This window comes from Sarcophilus harrisii, chromosome 2 (assembly GCF_902635505.1).
Source record: "Sarcophilus harrisii chromosome 2, mSarHar1.11, whole genome shotgun sequence".
NCBI classification, from domain to species: Eukaryota; Metazoa; Chordata; class Mammalia; order Dasyuromorphia; family Dasyuridae; genus Sarcophilus; species Sarcophilus harrisii.
Window position 1 is genome coordinate 143,596,998 of NC_045427.1, and position 13,427 is coordinate 143,610,424.

Sequence of the window (13,427 nt, forward strand, 5' to 3'; positions counted from 1 at the left end):
AGATTAAGTAAAGAAATTAAACGTGGAATTTTACAAACTCCTCTACATCAAGTTACATTTATAAACACTTAGTAACTTCAAGATGTAAGTAAGCATAAGGAATTACAGCAAAAGCTTCATTGGAAAATAAGATTCTGGATCAAAGAGTATTAGAAGTCAAAGGATTATAACCTATCAAAAGGCTTTACACTTAAACATTATGAATATTTTAGCTAGCTACCAGAACACCAAATGACATTAACCAGATCTTGAAATAAGAAGCAGCTGATTGGAAGTGAAATCATCATTTCAAAATCTCTCCATTAAAACCATCTTCTAATTGGAGCAGAAGGACAAATTAGAAGAAAATTTAAACAATGAAAAGGTACTGTGTATGATAACAGTAGCTGCAGTCCAATCTCTTTATACAAGTAACAGATTCTGAAAAATGGAAACAGAAAAAAATGTAAAAATATTGTTCCTAATTAACTTTTTCTGAAGAAGTTTACCTTATATGGAGTATGAAATAGTTGCTACAAGAAAAGAGCCAAAACCCCAAAATTTCCTTAGCCTGCAAAAGCACTTAATCTTTTTGCTCATTAGAGAGATATAGCAAACAAGGGCATATATCTATTTTCTACTACTCTCTTCACAGATCTTTTAATTGTCACATCTAATGACCTGTTCTTGGTCTCAATCTTATTTGACTTTTCTGCAGCATTTAACACTATTGATCTCTCATCTTAGATTCCTTCTGCTCTCTTGCTTCTCTTCCTATCTGTCTAATAACTTCTTAACCTCCTCATTTGAATTATCATCCATATAAATACCCCTAACTGTGGTTGTACCCTCAAAGCTTTGTCTTTAGCCATCTTTTCTTCTCTCTACACTTGATCTCATCAACACACACAGATTTATTATAACTATGAAGATAATGCCTAGATCTTCATATTGAGTACTATCTTCTCTTAAACTGTAGACTTGCATTGCCAACTACCTATAGGATATTTTTACCTCATTGTCCTTGAAGCATATCAAATTTGCCATCTCCAAAACTGATTACCTTCCTGCCTCTGAGCTTACTTCTCTTCCTAACTTCCCTGTTACTGACATGGACATGACATCTACTTAGCCAAGTATGTAACCTTGGGGCCATTCTAAACTCCTTATTCTAACTTTCCCTATTCAGTCAATTGCCAAATTTTCAATCACTCAAAAAACATTAAGTTCTAATATGTGTATTTTCTGTCTTCTTCTCTACAACTACATAATTACTACTCCAGTTCAGTCCCTTATTATCACTTGCCTGGATTATTGCAATAGACTTTATCTCTCTATCTCAAATCTCATCTCACTTCAATCCACCTTCCACACAATTGGTAAAATTTTCCTAAAGCATGTCATTCAGTTAATAAACATTTATTAAGCAGCTACCATGCCAAACACTGTGCTATATCCTGAGGCTACAGATTTAAAAAAAAATTTTTTTTAGTCTCTCAAGCTCATACAATCTAATGAAGAAATCACACAAAAGGAAGCGAAAAAGAAGATTAAGTTTTGGAATATGGGGAAGACAAAAATACCCAACATGGGATGACTTGGCAGAGTCCATGAAGGGAAAGCTGATGGGAAATAAATAGATAACTTGCCTAGAAGACTTCTTGAAATGGAGGCTTTGAGAGGAGTCCTTTGCTTTTCCCTCCAGCTTTTTGGGTTATTCCTATGAGGCAGAAGCTACTGATGAGGTATGGGCAGTACCTGCAAGATAATGTTTCCTGCTGCTGAGATATCCAAGGGGAAATGATCATGATGGAGTCTAATTCAAAAAAGTACAGATGATAAAAAATGAAGGATTGGCTAGCCTGGGAACTCTCCTTAAATGGAAGATTGGAAGAAGTTCCTTGCTCTGAACTCTAGTCCTCTACTTAAAGGTTATTAATGAGGTCTGAGTACAAAAACTGATGTAATATCACAGAGTGATGAATTTCCTGATGATGAGCTAAAAACTATATCATATCTAGGATCAAATATAAACTCCTATTTGCCATTTAATGCTCTTCACAAGCTGATCCCAACCATCTTATATATTACTCCCCTCCATGCTTTCTGTAGCCAGCTATATTTGATGTCCTCATTCATTTCCTATCTCTGTGCCCTTGCCTTGACTGCACTTTATGCCTGAAATGTTCTCCCTCCTCACCTCCTATTAGAATCCCTAGTTTTCCCTCAAAGTTCTACTCACATTTCCCAATTCTTCAGAGATCATACTTGATCCTTCCACCCACTGGTGCCTTCCCCTCCAAGATTATATGTTTTGTGTGTGTATTGCATATTTGCTTATACACATGTCATCTTATTAGAATGTAAGTTTCTTGAGATCAGGGATTGTTTCATTTTTGTCTTCATATTCCCAGTACTTAACAGAGTGTATAGCACGTAATAGATATTCAATAAATGTTTATTGAATGATGAAATAGTTTGATTTTTCACAACTCCAGAGGGATATATATATAATCCAGAAGATTATAAACAGTGCTGCTTGGGAAAAAACCATGAAAAGTTAAGAAAAAGAGTCTAAAGTTAACTTAATTTAAAATCCAGCTAAACTTATTTATCCTGAAATCATTTATAGATGAAACCAGGAAGCCAACAAATAGGCAGTAGAAGATGTTTTTCACTGTTTCTAGTTATCTAGTCTTACCAACAACAGTGAAGCTACCATATTTGAATTTTACCACTTCATTATCTCATGTATGTATTATGTTAGGAAATAACAATGACATTTGAAAAAACGAAATTGGGAAGAGAAGATAGACCAGACCAAGCACAATGACCAAGAATATATTCATTCTGGATTCAATAAAATTTTAAAGATACTCATGGGTCAGTTCTCAAGATAACTCACTCAAAAAAGAGATTCCAAAAGAATTGAAAATATTATAGCTTTAAAAATATCTAGAAAGACATAAGTAACTACTGACCTCCATACCTGCTTTTTTATCTCTATAAAATGAGAGTGATCTTTGAAAACATTGCATATCTTCTTGCTGAAAACATAAGAAGGAAACAGGCAAGTTTGGAAGGTAATATTTTATAGCAAAAAAGTTGACTGACTGAAAGGTGTAGAGAATACAATGTATTTTGGGGGTTGAAGATAATATTTGACAAGAAAATGAGGGCTTTTCTCAGCAGTGTGATTCTTGTGTATATATCTGAACTATGCAACACTTCATGGTGGACATAACTTGAGAAATAACTTTGTTCAGTGATCATTTGAATATTTTATCAATTGGTAGACATTTAATAAATGCCTTTTATTTTCTGGGTGTTGTACAAAGTATATTAAATATGAAGAGATATATGTTTTTTCCATGTCATGGATCATGTACTATGCAGTCATTTTATCAATAACAAATAAGTATCAGAGCTAAAGTTATATCCTCCAACTTCAATTCTAGCATTTTATGTTACCCAGTCTCTTATTAACAAAAATATTTTTTCCTATTCATAGATAACATCCTTCTAATTTCATTAATTTCCCAAAATGCTATAAATCCCTCCCCAAGTAAATCCACAGTAATGTAATTGGCCTTTACAATTAGCCTTATATATTGGAAAAATACATCTTACTTAGATTGATATAAACAAACATTTTATCAAACATATGTGTGTGTGTGTAGCTATATAAATATGATTAGTACTACAGTGCTATAATGAGCTGGGAGAAGGAGTTGAACAGGGTTGATTTAATACTTTCAGTCCCAAATTGCTCAGTATCTCCTAAGTCAATTTCTAACTATATTCTCTGAACAGTTCTGTATCATTGTATGCCATAAAACAACAGGATCTTAAAACTAAAATCTCTACACTGCAAATAATCATAGAAATATAGATAATGAGTATTAGTTGGCTTTCAAGTATATTATTGTTGAAATGCTCAAGAAATAATAACATTTATATTTAAGGTTTGCAAAGTGCTTTACAAATATTCTCATATGATCCTCACTATACCCTTTTAAAGCAGGTGCTATTCTATCTCATTTTACTGATAAGGAAACTAAATTAGTGGTTAGTGGGAGGTAAGAGATATTATTTTGCTTATTTTATAGATGAGGAAACTGAAGCAGATAGGTTAAATCACTCAAGGTCCCACAACTAATACATATCAGAGGCTGGATTTGAACTCGTTTATATGATTACAAGTTCAGCATTCTCTCCATGTTATCACCCACCTGCCTCTAATAGTTTGAGAGTCAAGTCAATCAATAAATCTTTACTATGTGCCAGGCATTGTGTAAAGCACAAAGAAAATGTGATGTAGTCATATTGATTTTCAAAAGATAATTAAGGAGGCAGCTAGTTGGTGCAGTGAATAGAGTACCAGCCCTGAAGTCAGGAGGACCTGAGTTCAAATCTTGCCTCAGACACTTAATACTTCCTAGCTGTGTGACTCTGGGCAAGTCACTTAACCCTAATGTCTCAGCAAAAATAATAATAATAATAATTAAAAGAATAAGAGGAAAGAACTACAGTAGTTGAATAGATGTGGAGTAATCCAGAAATATGAACAGAAGTCAAATAGAATAAGAACGTATGGAGTAGTTTCAGAATGTATTGATGAGAAAAATACCAATATTAATAAGATCACCAACCCATCAAATTACTTCCTTAGAGTTCTTAATACTAATTCTATTAAAATTAACCAAATTACAAGAGACTTCTTTCTCTCTAATTAAATGTAGAGTAAGAATTTTCCATATTGATGATTTTTGTTTCACTATAGTAAAGAATTGTTATAAATATTGAACTTTTTAAATGAAAGTTTAATAATTGAACATGCCTTTTGTATATTTAAATGGATTTTTTTTATTATAGGATGGTAAACCTGTAAAAAAATGGGTGAATATGAGTCAAGAGTTCATAAACCAGCACACAGTAGAACACAAAGGAAAACAGATTTGTAAATATTTTCTTGAGGGGAGATGTATTAAGGTAAAGATTTCATTTAAAAATACTTATATTTCTGCTTGACTTTCTACTTAACTATTAAATTTTATCTCTTTTTGCCAATCTGTAAGTCTTTCATTTTATTATAAGAAATGTTTTCTGTTAAGGAATTTTTAGTAGCAATTGTATTATTGCAGTAAAATTAATTAACCTTTCACAATGCTAAATCTTTTATAATTTGCAAAAAGTAAAGGTAAAGCAGTTTATGAAATTTAGCTTTATAAATTAGCCATCTATTCTTTTTTGATATTTAACTAGTTTTTTGTAGTATTAGTAACTCTTGATTATTGGAATACTGTTAAGATTTTATTATAATGTCATTATTATTAAATTTTCATTTTTTTTTCTCTTGCATAACAGGGAGACCAGTGCAAATTTGATCATGATGCAGAGTTGGAGAAAAAAAAGGAAATCTGCAAATTTTACATACAAGGATATTGCACCAAAGGAGAAAATTGCATTTATATGCATAATATCCTTTATCAAAAAGAAAAAACTAAAAGATTAAGAATGGAGTTGGTAGGGGTGAGTGAGGAGTAGGGGAAAGATCAAGCCTTTTTTTTAAAAAAAGTAATTGAATATAGTTAATAATGGTTTGATTCTAGGTTTGGGAAGCCCGTGCTACATAAACTATTTAATTATATTTAATTGAATATTTTGAATTTCATAAATATTATTGATTAGAAGGAAAAAAGGAATTCTTTCAGAGAGAAATCTAATAAAGACTTTTCAGCTCTAAATCTCTGATCCAGTGAATCCTTTCTATTTAAAATGATCAAGGTAAAGTTTTGATGGAAGTTTTCTATTTGTTCCAGGAAAAATTGTCCTAACATTGGTTATGTAACTTCATAACATATTGAATCCCTTTAACTTTTCCATAAATTATAGAAATGTATTGAACACTTAACTTTTCACATGTAAGAAAGCTTTATATTATTATAAAAAATGACACTTTCACATCTAACCTGTGTTCAATTTAAAAAGGTATTTTTCTAGTCATACCAGAATAAAATGGATGCTAAAGAAAAATATTAGAAATCATATTATGCAAGTTTTTTTGTTAGCTACTTAACTATTTAAGTTAAGCTTAACTTAAAGCTATTTCAATGAATATTATAGTCATAACTATTGCATTTTTATATATAATTATATAGTTATAAATCATGAAATAGCCAATAAAAGATTTGAAACAGGCAGACCATCAGCAGATATTAAATAGTCTCTACATGAGGTGATGAGGGTCTGTAGTAGAGTGGTAGCAAAGTCAGAAAAGGAAAGGCAGCATATTTGAGAGACATTAAAAAGATGAAATCAACAGGCTTTGGAAACAGCTTGACTATGAGGGGGTGAGAGATAGTGAGGAATCCAGAATGATACATAGGTAGTAAGCTTGAGGGTCTACATAAAGGTAGGAAGAAAGGAAGGTTTAGGGAAAAGGATAATGTATTTGGTTCTGGACATATTCAGCTTAAGATGTCTACTGAACAACATCCAGTTTGAGATGTTTGAGAAACAGAGATATGAAATTAGAAATTGGGACATTTGGACATGCGTTTTCTAATACTTTTTATTAGAAATATGTCAACATCTAAATTCTGAGTTAAATATTACATTAGATAAAATATATATTTAGTTGTCTTTTTTAAAAAAATACTTAAACTGAGGGAGGTTTAAAATATAAGATCAAATTCTATTTTTTAATCATTTAATTATCTGTGTGACCTTGACCAAATTGTTAACTTCTCATTCTTAAACTCCTTATATATCAAACAACAAAATAATAACTTTCCTACCCATCTGGTCATTCTGATAATTAAACAAGAAAAACAAACATAATTCAAAACAGTGCCCAGATGGATATATGTGGTATTATAATTTTAGAAAAATCAATACTTAGGAGTAAAAAGTCTTCTTCAATAAGTGAAATGTAATATTGTAGTAAAATACTGTGCAGAATACAAAGTTGTACAAAATATCATAGGAAGACTTTAACTTTATTTCTTCCTTAATACAATTTTTACATGAATTTCCTTGCAAATTTTATCATACGGGAGCAAAATGTTATCAAGGAGATAAGTGTAAATTTTCCCATGCTCCTCTCACTAAAGAAACAAAAGAACTTCTGGACAAAGTAAGTAGTATGTACACACTGTAATTCTTGGAATATACCCAAAAATTGCTTTGACTGAAATTCTTAATTTTTAAGTAGCATATTTTTTATAAAGAACTTGATTTATTAGTCAAACAGCATTGTTAAGAATCTACTGCATTCTGTACAGAGAAATTAACAAATGTTGACAGCACAAAAGTATAGTTTTAATCATAGGAAAAAGTATTTTGGCTGAAATTGTAATTTCTCTGTTTTATTTAGATAAGTGAATGAATTCGCCTATTTTTTTTTTTTTTTTGCTTAGCTAGTTCACATTATTTACTAATTTGATCCATATTTCTGTAGAGTATTTTTATTTATTATTTATGTAATCTTTTATTTACTCTCTATTATATACCTAGAAGTATCCATTCTCTGCATCTACTTAAGACATTCCCACCAATCCTATGCTCCATATCCCCAGTAGACTGTCTCCTATTTGCTGAGCTTCCTCTCACCTTTTTATAGCTTCATCTGTCCTTTTATCCTTTCCTTCAGTTTCAGAAGAAGCGGTCCTCCTTGCCAAGACCATCCATCTATAGCTTGTGCCCTTAATCCTCCCGCTTCTCATCTTTAGGAGCTTGGACATAAGTGATTCCCTCCTTTTTCATCTTCAGTCTCTTTTTATCCACTAGCTCCTTCCTTAAAACATGCCCCAGTATCTCTCATCTTAAAATAACAAAACAAAACACAGCTTCCATTTTACCCCTACCAAGACTATCATCTTTACTCTTATCAAGAGTATCATCTTAAATTTCTTTTCCCTTTCACTGCTATATTCTTTTTTTTTTTTTTTGATCTCTCAATAGATCTCTTAGTTTTAAATCCAGTGCCTTCAACACTGTTGTTAACTCTTTCTCCTTAATGTTCTTTTCACTTCAAATTTTCAGGATACCACTTTCCCGATTTTTTTTTTTTACCTATCTGATCCCTCCCTTTCAATCTCCTTTGCTGAATCCTCATATAATTCATACCATCTAACCATAGATGTCCCACAGGACTTAGTCCTGGGCCCTTTTCTTTTCTCCTTCTATACAACTTTACTTGATAATCTCATTTCATGTCTTTAATTGCTGATGATTCTCAGATCTACCTATCCTGTCCCAATTTCTAATTTCATATCTCTGTTTCTCAAACATCTCAAACTGGATGTTGTTCAGTAGACATCTTAAGCTGAATATGTCCAGAACCAAATACATTATCCTTTTCCCTAAACCTTCCCTTCTTCCTACCTTTATGTAGACCCTCAAGCTTACTACCTATGTATCATTCTGGATTCCTCACTATCTCTCACCCCCTCATAGTCAAGCTGTTTCCAAAGCCTGTTGATTTCATCTTTTTAATGTCTCTCAAATATGCTGCCTTTCCTTTTCTGACTTTGCTACCACTCTACTACAGACCCTCATCACCTCATGTAGAGACTATTTAATATCTGCTGATGGTCTGCCTGTTTCAAATCTTTTACCACTTTTAATCTACCCTCCTATTCAGCGACCAAAGTGATTTTCCTAAAAACACAACTCTGACCATGTCACCTTCCTCCTCAGTTATCTCCAGTAACTCCCTACTGCCTCCAGGATCAAATACAGAGTCCTCTGCTTGGCATTCAGAGCTCTTTGTAACCTTGCTCCATCCTACCTTTTTAGTGTTCTTACACCTTATTCATTGCCATGTTCTCTTTAATCCAGTAACTCTGGTTTCTTGGATATTCTACCAACAAGACACTCTCTCCACTCTGGGCAATTTCTCTGATAGTCTCCCATCCCAAAAATACCTTCCCTCCTCATCTCTGCCTACTGTCTTCCCTGACTTCTTTTAAATTCCAGCTAAAATAATATCTTCTACAGGAAGACTTTTCCAGCTTCCCTTTGTTAATAATTTCCTATTTATCCTGTAGATATCTTGCTTTGTATATATTTGTTTGTTTATTGTCTCTTCTATTGGATTGTGAGCTCTCCCATTGGATTGAGGACAGAAATTATCTTCTGCCTCTTTTTGTATCCCCAGTGTTTAGCATAGTACCTGCCACATAGTAGGGGCTTAATAAATAATAAATGTTTATTTATTGGTGGTTTTCATGGGAAAAGACTTTATGTATTGCCTCCACATCCTGCTTCTGATTCTTTTGCTTTTTGGAAATTCCTCCCGCAGAAGCTACTAATGGCCATTTAACTACTTTTCTGTTTTTATCCCCCTGACCTCTACCAGTTTCTGACAGTTAAACATAAATTTTTTTTCAGAATCCTCTTTCCTCCACGGGCTTGCATACCACTGATCTCTTCCTACCTTTCTGACCATTCGTTCTTTTTTTGTTCTCCTTTTTCTAAATCATTATCTATCTCTGAGTGTGTAACACTTCCCCCACAATTGTTCTTTCCCTCCATATGACTTTTTGCTTGATGATCTCACCTACTCCCATAGGTTATCATCTCTACCCAAATGATTTTCAAATATCTCTGTCCAACTATGATCTCTTCCCAACCTTAATCATAGGATATTTTCTCTTACATTTCCCTATGACATTTCAAAAACAAAACTTTCTTTCTTCCCATATGTCCACTCCACCTCCAAATTATTTCTTTTGAAGATTGATATCCTCCTGATTATATAGTTTTCTTCTGACAGACTAATCCTAAAGTCTCCTAATTGGCCTTCCTGATTTCGGTCTCTAATTCATTATCCACAAAGTTGTCAGAATAATTTTTTCTAATATACAGGTTTGACTATGTCATCAACCTCTATTCAAAAAATCTCCATGACTTCTAACGGCCTTTAAGATAAAATAATAGATTCCTCATCCTGGATTTTAAGTATCTCTATAATCTGGCTTTTTAATCACTTTTCATGGCAGTATTTTATCATACCCTAGTCGTGTTCTTTTATTCATTAAATAACTTTGTATTTATTTATCTGTGTGTATATCAAATTCTCCCAGTAGAATGTAAGTTCCATAAGGTAAAAGATTCCCTTTTTCATCATTTTATTCCCAGAATGCCTTCCACAGAATAGGTATGCAATGAATATTTGTTCAGTTAAATTCAACTGAATTTGGTCCAAATTGGAACTTTTATTATGCTTTCATTGATAGTTTAACAAAAACTCTAAATTGTTTAAGAGAATTCTTGTAAATTAAATTGTTTATTTTTCTCAGGAAAATTCTTTAAGAGAGAAAGAAACTATTGGAAATTTTCAGTTCTTCATTTAAATTTCATGATGTCAAACATTGTATATCTTAAGATATGATGTACATTATAGTCCTCAACCCTCTGGTGCATACAAAATTAATTATTTATTCTGGAAACATGATTTAAACAATCACCATCATTATTACTGGTTTTGTATCAATGAGCCTCAGAGGTCAAATACCCTCATTAGGAATTTGTTTTCATGGTAGATTCATTTACTCAGAAATGATGATGTAATTTTCTTTTAGGTCCTGAATACTGAAGAGGAACCACAAAATGAAGATGAAAGAGAATTAGAAGAACTCAGAAGGCGTGGCATTGCTCCTCTTCCTAAACCACCTCCAGGAGTTGGCCTTTTGCCAACCCCACCAGAGCATTTTTCATTTTCAGAATCAGAAGATAATTTTCAAGCAGATCTTTCCGATGAATTTAAGAAAATTCCATCTCTCTTTGAAATAGTTGTAAAACCTACTGTGGATTTAGCACACAAGATTGGGAAGAAGTAAGTCAGAATTCCAGTCATGCAAAATTCTTTAGTTTCAAACAAAGACCTGATTCTTATATAAAACAAAACCTCTTTCTTTCCTCTTTATGTGATCCCTATACTTAATAGTTAACTAATTGAAAAAATGTTATATAGTTAGTTGCTACTTTTATTTTTTCATTTTAATGAATGATTTTTTTCCTTTTGTTTTCAGCCTTGATTTTTTTTGTCTAGTCTTCCCTATACTATTTCTCCTGTGATTTGTATGTAGAAGTGCTAACTTGGAAGATACCAGACATTATAAGAGAGATGAAACCTCTTTTTCATGAAATTGCAAATGTGCCCTTTCAAGATCTGACAACATGAAGGGTGGCTTTTCTTTTACCTTTTCTTCAATCTTCCCCATTTCAAGACAGCATCTAAGAGTCTAGCAACTTGCCAAAATCTAAATTTTTTCTGGCACCATTATTTATACTTCTCCAGTGTGGTACCAGAAAAGAGTTTGAGGTACCCTTAAAAGTTGTAATACTCAGGAAGTATACCAGGACTTCTCTCTGAGAATTACATTTGTTAATCATTACTTCAGAGACCTAAACTTGGAGTCAAAGAATTGAGAGTCATATTTCAGCTCTTAAGCAAGCCACCTAATTTCTCTTGAGTTTCAGTTTCTTCATTTCTGAAATGACTATGATATTTTGATTACCTGGCTATTGATTTTATATAGCATCTAGAACTGAACGAGACCTTAGAGATCATCTGAGTCCAACATCCTGATTTTACATTTAACATCTCTGGAATCTAGAAAGATTATGATTTTACACACATGAAATAAGTAGCAGGATTAGAATTTGGACCAAAGTCCTCTGATTGTACAGAATTGTAAGGAAAGTACTTTGCAAAATATTGCTTAATTGTGGATAATTTTTATTATTTTCATCTAACCAGCAATCTTTTTCTTCCATGATATTCTCAAAATATTTCTAAACTTCAGTAGCCTCAGAATAGCCATTGAGGCTAGTGCCTAAATTTCTTTGTGTAATGAGAAGTTTTTATTCAACTATTATCAGGATTGGGAAAAGGGTCAACCTTGGATTTACCAAATTTTCTGCATTAGTGTCTGTGATATTTTTAAAAGATCATAGAAAACTTCCTTCCCTTTGGGAACTGTTTCATAAGTTTAACATTTTCGAAAGGTAATAAAGGAATCAGCTGTTAGCTATCTTTGATCTTATATACTCTAATAATTGGCTCTATGGCATTCAGGAATTACTAAATGCTCCCATTTTTCTCTTCTCCAAACTGCTTCAGAGGGAAGATTAAGCAACAGTGGATCCCAAAGTACTATGTACATTGCTGTTCTTTTGGACCAAAACATGTGACTACTTAAACCAATAGATAGTAATTATTATAACTGAACATATCAAACATACTTATAACTACTAAGCTTACCACCCCATATTCTCTAATTTTAATATGAATTTATTGTTAATTCATCTCAATGAATTCAAGAAATACCAGAATGATAGGTTGGGTATTTGGTAATGTGAAAAACTAGTGAAATTCCTCATCTCTTTGTTTATTCTATAACCCAAATGAGAGACTGTAAAGAATAATTAATTAATAACTATAGTGCTTCTCATTATCAGGAGATAACCCCTGAAAGGCTTAAAAAATATAATGTGGATAAAAGGATATTTTACTTAAAAACTAAATAAGTGTATTGGGACAGGACTGATTCTGATGTGCATTTTTCCTTTCAGTTTATATGATTCCTACAAACTAAAACAGAAAACTTCCAAAAGTTATGGGATGATGTCCAGTTATCATTACAGTGGTAATAACAAGCACTCACAAGTGCCTTTAAGTGTTACAGAATAATATGTATACTTCATTCCTCCTAAAATGTCAGAATTGCTTGTGTCCACCTTACTGATAAAAACAACTGAGGGTGAAAAAAGTTAAACTATTTCTCAAACATCACATCCAAAGTACATAAGCTAAGATTTAATTAAGTTGTAACTACTAATCCAGTGCTTTTTTTGTTATACCAAAATGCCTTCCCCAAAGGATCACAAATTATTTAAACTTTGTATCTCTTCTGCATAGTGATGTTGATATTAAATTGAATTGAAGAGACTCTACCAGTTTTGCACATATAAAAGATATCTAGTATTCCTTCCATTTTTGAAACATTGCTGAAGGTTGGATAGTATGCTTAATTAGTATGAGTAATGTTTGACTAAAATAAATGACCAAATGTTTTGATTTCCTGAAATATCTTAAAGAAAATAACCAACGTGAAATGTCCCCAATTTTGGCTTAAAATATTAATGAAAAAAATGAGATTAAGAGAATAATTTTAGCCCTTTTGTACTAATTGTGATTAAATTTTTAGAATAATTCTCTATGTATTAAGTTTGACTATGTGATGGTATATTTCTATCAGAAATTAGTGGAGATGTCCTCTGTATCACCACCACTAAATTATTTTTTTTTGTAGGAAGAGATACAGTAAGAATGAGGAGAACTAAAAAAATGTTATAATATATTTTAGTGGATATGATGCAAGATTTGGAATTATGAAAACTGGGGCTTAAATTTCAAGTTTGAAAATCATATGACC

At 32.2% G+C, this 13,427-nt stretch overlaps 1 protein-coding gene across 1 annotated transcript in view; it reads left to right on the forward strand.

Moving 5' to 3' along the window:
- ZC3H6 (zinc finger CCCH-type containing 6) overlaps positions 1–13,427 on the forward strand; it is a 71,794-nt gene that overhangs the window by 41,129 nt on the left and 17,238 nt on the right. The window contains exons 6-9 of the mRNA XM_012540092.3: positions 4,855–4,971; positions 5,347–5,458; positions 7,008–7,117; positions 10,569–10,822. Coding sequence (XP_012395546.1) covers positions 4,855–4,971; positions 5,347–5,458; positions 7,008–7,117; positions 10,569–10,822 — 593 coding nt within the window. The remainder of the gene's footprint in view (positions 1–4,854; positions 4,972–5,346; positions 5,459–7,007; positions 7,118–10,568; positions 10,823–13,427) is intronic.